Source organism: Paralichthys olivaceus, chromosome 1 (assembly GCF_024713975.1).
Source record: "Paralichthys olivaceus isolate ysfri-2021 chromosome 1, ASM2471397v2, whole genome shotgun sequence".
In the NCBI taxonomy this organism is placed as follows: Eukaryota; Metazoa; Chordata; class Actinopteri; order Pleuronectiformes; family Paralichthyidae; genus Paralichthys; species Paralichthys olivaceus.
The window spans coordinates 21,999,496-22,009,047 of record NC_091093.1 but is presented as its reverse complement, the minus strand read 5'-3'; the positions used below and the strand labels follow the sequence as shown (position 1 = coordinate 22,009,047).

Sequence of the window (9,552 nt, the reverse complement as noted above, 5' to 3'; positions counted from 1 at the left end):
AGGTTAAAGGCTGAAAAACAATTGCATACATTTTTTTATATCATCCTTTTGGGATTCCTGAAAATCAGATTTAAGTTTCACTTCCCTACAAAAACAGACACACAATTACAACACAATACTCCTCACTGGACAGATGAAGGCTCATTAAGTCTTCGGTCTCTCTTTGTCTTGTGAAAATACCACACCCTTATATGTCTGCAGTCGTGTAATTCTGCTCTCCGGACTTCCCACCACTGACATGTTTGGCCCTGCTGTGTGAACATTCGTCTGTTCTCGGTGCTCGTCACCACGTGCAAACACTACAGTTTGGTGTAGGTGTGTGCTAGTCACTGTTTCACAGACCGACAAGGTCGCCTGAGTCCAGTTAATCAAGTGTGGATTGAAGATTAACACAATTTCTTCCTTTGAAACAACCTTGTAACCACTGTCACATGTATTCAGAATCAGAAACTGAATTTCATCGCCAGTTCCCTATAAAGTAATTTATATACACAGAGATCTGAATAAAAATCTAATTAAAGCTGTTTTATTCGGAATAATCAAGGTCAATGCAAAATTACTATATTCCACTATAAGTGTGTTATTATATATATATATTTTTTTTAATGAACATTTATTAACATACAGATAATACTGTTTTGTATCTTCATAGTCAAGGAAAGAAAAGTTTTGCATGTAAACTATTGAAGATATACAACATGCATTTGAAGAAATTATTAACAGATTAACAGATGTACACTGAAATAAATTATAATACAGCTTCAAAATGAAATGCTGGTTTATGTTGCCCAGCGGCTGTATCATGTTTTGCAGTGTAAATTAAATTTTTGGTAGCCTATTGTTTTTTACAGTGTTGAATCTTTTTGAGTAGAGAGGAAACAGTTTTTTGTGCAGAAATAGAAAACAGTTACCATGTCGGCTGTTTTCAACAATTCAACCTTGATAAGCGTCTGGACAGCCAGTCTAACAGTTGCAGGTCATTTGAGGTCATCGGTGTGATATTATTACTATTAGTGACGCTTGTTCTTCTGTAGAACCACTTCATCCATTTCTATACACAAAGACAGACAGAACACCAGTGTTACTTTTTACTGCTGCAGCTGTGAATGTTGCTGATGTATAAGTCAACATTATATCTGCGAAAGTCCAGCCAACACTGATACTAGTTATATGATGGTACGTCATCGTTAGCCATTGATATCAACCTAAAAAGTGAAGGTGTCAGTAAAGCGTATGATTTTGGGTTTATATGTTTGTTTGACCGAAGGATCCCCATAGTTGATTGTTGTATACTTTGGCCTCTGTGTTTTCTGCTCAGGTGTAATCTCAGGTACTGTTACATCGATGGTCTTATTGTCTTCAACCTCATTGGCAGTGTCTTCAGAAAGTCTTTGTTGCATTTTAGTGTATTTAATGTCCACCACTGTTACTTCTTCTTCTGCCACTGCCGCCTTCTTGTCTTTTTCCAATGGTTTAGCCTCTGGAGGTTTCATCTTTGTTACGCTATGATTAATATGGCTGATATCAATGTCTTGAAAAGTCTCTATTTTCATTAATGCTTTGTTAAAAGCAGTTGTAGAAGTATCAGACTGTGATGATGGACTTATAGTTTCTCTATCTGGAGCTAATTGAGAGGAAGAATTAAATCGATCAGGACCTTGATGGTGACAGGGAAGTCTGTGAACACGTGGGATGACATATTTACACAGCCGTCTTTGAATGTCCTCTGCTCTGGAGTGATTTGGAACCTCCACTGCTCTGCTCTCCATGGAGTCATGACCTGTTTCCGGGGAAAGCTCCTGAACTTCAGGTTTTGCACTGCTTTCAGTGACGAGATCTGAGAGTTCACCTGCAGCTGACTCGCCGTGAGAGAATCGCAGCGCTCCACAAGGACTGTTTTTCTCCACATTTGGTATCGTCTCTGAGATCTCAGGCTTGGTTTCTTGCAGATATTGTTTGGGAGAGGAATCCACACATGTGGACCACACAGAAGAGCAGGACACAATGGTTGCTACATGCCTGTTCAATAAAGGCTCTGATTGTGGAAACAGCCTGCAGGGTTCTGGTGGTGCCCACTCTGAGACAGACAATAAACAGAGCATCTCCTGACGTCCATATTTTAACCTGTTGGTGATGCATTGAGTTTCATCAGCTCTGGTCCGAATTAGACCACATCCCGCTTCAGACCTCCAGTCCTTAACATCGTTATCATTAGCTTGACTGTTCACATGTTTTAATGAACAATGACAATCAACCTTTTGATCTGGAGGCTGATAACCCATTTGTCTCATTTGTTCTACTTTCAAACTATTATTTTCTCTCAGGTTTGTGTCTGATTTTGTTAAAATGTCCACTGTCTGCTCTGGTCTTTGCTCTTGTCTAGGTTTACTTTTCATTGCCTTGTATAGGTTTTGTTTGTTAACAGTTTGATCTACCGCCTGTCGTTGACCTTTTTCATAACAAGCCACCTTCTGTTTTATACTGCCCGTCACCTCCTTGTCATTTCCTTGAGATGATATTTTAAGGGAACATTTCAAGTCACTTCCCCTGCAAACTGTGGCAATGGTCTCAAACCTCTCCATCAAGGAAGATAAGAGGATCCCTCGCCCAATGAGTCTCGGCTTGATTGGCTGTTTCTTCTGCATATTTAGTACCATTTCTTTCTGCTCAGCCATTGCAAACCTGGCCACCATGTCCTTCACACTGCCTCCTCTCTTCAGTCCTTTTCCTCTTTTAGCTTGGTCCTTCTTGAGCGTCTCTCCCTCACTGTCACGGTTGTGGCTCACTTTACCTGCCACACCTCTGCTGGAGGACAGGGTTCCTACCTCCCTCTGGTGGGTGATGGGAGGTTTAGGTGTAGACCTGGTGAATTTAGACTGGAGGAGCTGGAAAGTGGTGAGACGCCGAGGTACTACGTCTTCTCCATATCTGCTTGGCAATCTGTCTCTCTTCAGATCCGACCAGCATTTTCTGAAGATCTTGGAACCGGTCTCAGGATTTCTCTGTGTCTTTTGATGCTCCTCAGGAAACTGAATCATTGCCTGACTCTGGGTCTGTTTCACTGAACTCTCTGTTCTCTGATCAGGACAATCCTTTGCTGTGTTTCTGGTTGCCACAATGTCAGATCCCGGCTTCTCCAGGTTTCTCTTTATGGTGGACCACCTGGGCAGACCCTGTGTTAGGTAATGCAGGAGACTTTCAAAAATCCCTCGGAGCACTGGACGGCAGTTGCGATCTCTAACCAACTTCCTCAACATACCGGCATCAGGGCTGATAATGGTGTTCCAAGAATCTGGTCTACGGAGAATAGAGGACATGTCAAACTTAATCCCTGTAGCTATCTGCAGCCAAGTTTCATTCTTTCTTTCACAACGAGAAGTGCACAACTTAATAATGATGAAAATAATAATCAATTGATGATTCAGTTAAAGTTGGCATTACATCTTTTCTCACCCTGAAAGTCAGTCTGAGGAATGAGCATCACTGAACTAGCCAGGGTTTCAGGAGTAGAGTAAATGCGGCCATTCACAGGGACCATATAAAACTACTTTGAGCAATATCTAAAAATATTTTGTCTTTTCACTTTTACTTATTAATCATTTACCCTTGAGATGCAGCAAAGTACAGGACTTGAAGTGCAGTGTTTTTGCAGTGCGGACGTGTTACAGCTGATTAGTTGAGGGGAGTATAGAAGACATTTGTGCAACAAGAGGAAATCTGGCAGGAAATTAAGAAGCGGTCCGTCAAAATACATGATGCAGTTAAGACAAAGAGACAGGCACCTCATGCGTGATAAATATCTGAGTCCATTTTAATTGTCATGTCATATTAATATCCACCATATCGTGGTGCTTTCACAATAAAGCACGCTGTATCTGATAAGAGCATCACAGTGCAAACAGTGATACATATAAAAAGAAAACAATTACTATTCTACAACTTCAAACTGGTATTTCTAATCATTTCATAACTTCAACCACATTTACATGCACTGATCAGCTAAAGATAGTTATACAGTACAGCACCTTAGATTCAGTTAATATTTTTAGATAAAAGCAGGAAATCAGGTTTACTGAGCCTTATGTTGAGACCTTAAAACTCATCATTGTTTGCACATTTAAATTAAATTACTCCACAATACAACATGGTGCTTAATGTTAATTCAGGTTAGCCTCAGAGAAGGAACAGATTGGAGAAGAATATTATCTTCTGGTTGTTAGTGCACAATTCTTAATGAACTGTTTTGAGAATTTTCTTTCCCCCAGTTCTGTTATTTAAATTTGAAGCAACACTATGCAGCTTTTTTTTAATGTAACCTTAGAAAAAGCTGCCTCAAAACGAGTTTGATGGTTCATTGAGTTAGAATAGGGAGAATGGTGCCACTTTTATTCCCAGAGAAGTGTATAACCGACTGATAGATAGAGCTTAAATAACCAGAATTAGATCCAGCAAGTTCATGATTAACGCTGAGCTGTTGATCAGTTGAAAAGATGTAGAAGTCATTAAAGTGATTTCTTTCTTCGTGTTTACCTCCAATATACAGTGTGGAAACTTATAAAATGTGAAGAATTCTGAACAGAGTTTGTTGAGTTTGTTACAGCTGCAGCTCTTCGCGGTCAGGAACTTGGGGATCATGGGCAATAGCCATCTTTCAGTGGGACTACTCAGTCAGACCTTAGCCCAACAGAGTTATTCAGTATGTGCGGCTGCAGGGGGTGCTGTTGCTCAGTAAAAGTTACATAGTGTTGCTCTAAGGGAGATGAGTCTTTGCAGGATTAAGTCGTCCAAGAGGTCAAACTGTGCCAGATCCCCTGGTTTAAACTGACTCCAGATGTAGGAAGAGAGTCATGATCTAGTAGAAAATATTCGCGTCAGATGTGTGGACAGTGGGCTGCAGCAAGCTTTAAGGAGATTGGTGATGAGAGACCAGAAAGCCACTTAAGATAATTGAGACACTACCAAGGAGGACTAGAGGGTGGTGTGGGACAGAGGGAAGCAGTTTTAGAGTCATGTGCAGTTCCGCTGATAGCCAGTAGGGTTCAGGCCAGTGAAGATCAGGATTACTTGTCTATTTTCTCTGCAGACGCTGCCTTGTACAGCGCCTCCCCCAGCTCCTCCAGCCGCTCTCTTTTGTCCAGATCCTGATAAAGTCCTGAGGGAACCTGCTGGCTCAGGCCGTGCATGAGGCCATAGAGGCAACCTGCAATCAGGCCTGTGGCTTCACTCTCACCTAAAACAAGACAGAGTGATTCCACAGTGAGCACAGCATGTGTTAAATATGAGGTTTAAAATGTCTCGCAGGTGCAGAGCTGTGTTTCTCACCTCCGTGGAACATGGCTCGTTTACACAGCTCAGACCAGTCACTCCCCGCAGCCAGGAGGGCATCGTAGGCTATCATCGGGGCATCGTGACCTCTGCGGCCCGCACGGCCCTCTGAGCTCCAGCGTTTATACACCTGTGTGGACAATAGTCAAACTGAGTAACATAAATGTGAATATGAATCTGCCCTTGTATGTTTTGTTGTTTTTACTGAGTCGGAGCTTACCTTGTCTGTCTCCTCAGCATCATAGCGATCAGCGAACAAAGGTTTGTTCTGTTCATCTGTTTCTATCTGTCTCTCTTCAAGGTAAAACTGCCACTTGGCCTCAAAGTAGAACCAGTTTTCCTGATACTCTGCATAGAAATGTTCAATCACATACATAACTTACAACAGCACACAGTCATTCTTTCTCAAACACATTGGTATTTCTCATTCTATTGTGTTTTATTTTACACAGGAGCTTCAACGGACTTGATTAACTCAACCAAGCTGTCCAACAATGACGTCTCCTTCACTTAAATACAGAAACAGAGTCTTACCTGCCATGTGTCGGATGGTCTTCCTGCAATACTCCTCTGCCCGAGGGATGACCTTCAGAAGCTCCCGGCCCCAAGTCACAGGAGATTTCCCCTGAATCGCGTAGGATGCAAACAGTGCTGTTGTCATGGAACCAAGGAAGCCTGAGGAGAAAGGAGATACTTAAAGTCACACATGTTCTGTCTACTGACATGAGCAGTACAGTAATCAGAGATATGTTAAAAGAAACACCAACATTATCACCTGTGGGGTGGTTGTGTGTCATTCTGCCGATTTCAATGCTGACCTCCACCAGGTTGTCTAGTCTCTCAGGTTGCCAGTATCTCATACCCACACACATGGCCTTAGCAGCTGCCCCGAAGCCAGACCCTGCACACAGACACACATGTTCATGTGCTGCAGTCATGTTGGATCCACTAATAATATCTAATATAAATCGAAAATGTCCAATAACCTTTTTCATTGAAGGGTGTGTGCCAGGCGAGCAGGAAGTTGTGTGGTTTGAGGTGAACACATCCCTCCACTGTGGCAGGATCAGGGGCTCTGCCCTGGAGGGACACCATCGCCTCAACATAGAGACGCACCAGCTCCCGGTACAAGTCCTCCAGACACCAGTAATCTGGACACGCACACACAAACACACACACTGAGAGTCATTCATGACTGGCATGCAACGCGAGATGAGTGGGGCTGTAGCGGGCTAAGTTTAGCCTCAACCTGCCTCACCACAGATTAGGACCAGCATGCCTGTGGAGCGAGTGGAGTCACTTCCACACAACATGAGGTCAACTGCAATCCACGGGCAGAGTTTCCAGCCTCCCTGTCAGAGTTTGTTTATGTGTGCACTGTGTGTGTTTGCATGTGTTTGCATGAGAGAGAGAGAGAGAGAAAGAGAGAGAGAGAGAGAGAGAGAGAGAGAGAGAGAGCTTGCGCTGACAAAGAAGCCTAACCAAATTTAGTGGTCAAGGGCTTTGATGATAGACAGGAACTTTCATGTTTGTGACTGGACTGTGGTTCAGACTGAGTTACACAGAGGGGGAGGCAGGAGAGATACATGAAGAGGGAGTTGAGGGAAGAGAATGATGTTTAATAGACTAAGTCCCTATAGATGAGTTCCAATAATCATTTTCTGTGGATGATTTAGGGGACTGATGAGTTCTGAATTGTTTGTGGTTTGTAAGGAGACTGTTGGCTGTGGTATGCTTTCTACTGATTGAGTTGAAGTTTTTACTATAACATTTAGTTTTACATGCTGTTTGTCTGTGTGCTGTATATGAAGATTGACAGATCGCCAGTGTTTATACAAACAACAGTCATTCCACTCCATACATTTTTGGATGTCTGGTGTGTGTGTGTGTGTGTGTGTGTGTGTGTGTGTGTGTGTGTGTGTGTGTGTGTACAGGCATGCTGCATTGTGGCTAAATAGGGCCTCCTAATCTCAAAAGATGTCACCACCATTTCTCTGGACCACTGACACTGACTTTAAACCACACCTGCAGCCAAATATGATGGCAGCAGATTATGGAGTCGTCTGACTATTGTTCAGTGACGGAGAAGTGGGGATCAGCTTTTCCAGAGTGGTCTATTTTAGAATATTCTGCCCTTGTTACTCTTGATGGTATGAGATCGTATTTGGGTGACAGCATTTATACAAAAGATTCCACTAAGACTCTTTGACATCCTGTTTCATGGTACGTCAGGTTTGGTCACCCAGTAGGTGGTCAGCAGCCTCCACTGACTAGATGGAGTCATTCTGGTTCTTCTATATGCAGAGCAATTAAAAGCCTCATGTACATATTTTAGGGTTGTGGTTATACATTTCTTAAGAGCTAATGAAAATTTGTTTTGGATATTTATGTGTATGTGTATGTAAATACAGCTGAGGTTACATTTGTAAATTTTCATTTATTACTTAACATTTTAAAAAAGGAGAAAGAATGATGAGTTCCAAAACTTGTGATTTCCACTCTGTGATCTGCCTCTTTGACGATCTAAAATTCTCTTTATGACATTACTCCTTGACGTACCTGTTATTAGAGCTTCTGCTGTGGTCATGTGCATCAGCGTTGCATCACTCAGGGGCCAGTTGTCTGGGTCCAGTTTCATGGCCCCGAGTCCCCCCAGGGAGGCCAGCTCCTCCTGGATCTTCTTGCCTGAGATGCAGCCTTCCCAGCGGCCCTTTCTGTAGCCCAAGGCATCCCCAACAGCACCTAGAACCATGGCTGCCTTGAATTTCTCCATGATGTCCAGGGCTCCACTCACGTGGGCTCGCCCAGCTGATCAAATCAAGATCTCTGGAATGAGCTCTCCTGGGATTTGGACGACTGACTCCTGGTGCAAACAAATCTGAATCTCAACTCCTGAAGAATTCAAACAGCCAACTAAGATTCCCACCAGACCTGGAAGTGCCACAGACTTCTGTCTCTTCTACAAAAGCATCACTCTATCAGCCACAGCTTCTTTGTGTTGGGCGGCGGTGACTTCAGCTGTGATCAGGTGTTTCCTAAAAAGGCAATCCCCATGGCCACAGTGGCCATAAGCTGGGTGTGAACGGGTAGTGGGGGGGCTGGACGCACTGGAAGAAGAGATGCTCATGTGCTGCTGGGCCGGTCAGCTGGTGCCAGACTTTGTTGACATCCCACCCGTCCCATAAGAGAAGGGTAAGAATGGAGCGTGATCCCAGTTGAATCTCCCCCACAACCACTCCCATGAGCCGCTCTAATCCGTACCTCACTATTTAAAACTTTTTTCATGAATCATCTCCTGCCCTGACATCAGCTAATCGAGGCTCCAGTCATTTGAACCGTATCCGGGAGTTTCCCTCCGTCCTTTAATCCTCAGATTGGACCTTTTTTTGAGTCGTGACGCAAATCTGTTATTCACAACCTATTATACACATTTCACTTGGCCCTTCACTTCTTGTATGTGGCCCTTAACCTAGTTAGAGTAACAGTAGACAGTGCATTACCATAAGAGCCAACAATGATGACACGAAGCAGGAATGTAGCCGATAAGAGGCAACTGTTACCAGATGCACACGCTCAAACACACACTGAAGGCCGGCAGTGCTTTTAAGTCCATTCACTACTTATGTTAAAATTGCATAAATCAGCCATTTTTTTGGCTGGATAAAAACCTGCTGAATTTTGAGTGGCAGTTTTTACAAAAATACTTTTAACCAAACCAAATTAAATAGTCAAAAGTCAAACCAACAAAAAGAGTGATGGAGTGAAGAGTTTTGTTTGATGAAACACAAATTAGGGGAAGGCAGTAGCTCAGTCCATAGCGACTTGGCTTGGGAACCGGAGGGTGGCCGTTTCAAGTCCATCATGGATGGAAGTTGGAGAGGTGCCAGTTCACCTCCTGAACCACCCAATTGCTCCCCGGGCGCCTTCATGGCTGCCCAATGTTCCGTGTGTGGTCACTGTCCGTGTGTTCCGTGTGTGCTCCGTTCACACGGATGGGTTAAATACAGATGTCAAATTTCCCCATGTTTGCGTGTTGCATGCTGTGTGTGGGACCATAAAGAGGAATCTTAATTTTAATTGAAGATGTTTCTTTCATTGTTTGATGGATTATGCAAAATCTGCTCAACTGATTTATGTGACATTTTGTGGGGGGTGGGACAAAATGTCCAAAAGAAAAAAACCAGTATAGGTGTGAAGAATGAACAAATCCAGGACAACACATCTGTA

The 9,552-nt window shown here is 43.2% G+C and overlaps 1 protein-coding gene across 1 annotated transcript; it reads right to left on the bottom strand.

Moving 5' to 3' along the window:
* Positions 1-3,788: 3,788 nt before the first annotated feature.
* adprhl1 (ADP-ribosylhydrolase like 1) lies at positions 3,789-8,550 on the bottom strand. The gene is made up of 7 exons (XM_020079836.2): positions 7,885-8,550; positions 6,312-6,476; positions 6,101-6,226; positions 5,860-6,000; positions 5,546-5,673; positions 5,323-5,455; positions 3,789-5,230 (listed from the first exon to the last, which is right to left on the bottom strand). Exons 1-7 carry the CDS (start codon positions 8,096-8,098, stop codon positions 5,061-5,063), a joined length of 1,077 nt encoding a protein of 358 aa, XP_019935395.2. The 5' UTR covers positions 8,099-8,550; the 3' UTR covers positions 3,789-5,060.
* Positions 8,551-9,552: the final 1,002 nt, after the last annotated feature.

Bases quoted from the DNA above. Each gene is read 5' to 3' on its own strand.
- adprhl1 (XM_020079836.2), bottom strand. From the start codon at position 8,098: ATGGAGAAATTCAAGGCAGCCATGGTTCTAGGTGCTGTTGGGGATGCC. The intron at 5,674-5,859 runs GTAAGACTCTGT...ATTTCTATGCAG, and splicing joins GACCATCCGACACATGGCAG to AGTATCAGGAAAACTGGTTC. The intron at 5,456-5,545 runs GTAAGCTCCGAC...TTGTCCACACAG, and splicing joins ATGCTGAGGAGACAGACAAG to GTGTATAAACGCTGGAGCTC.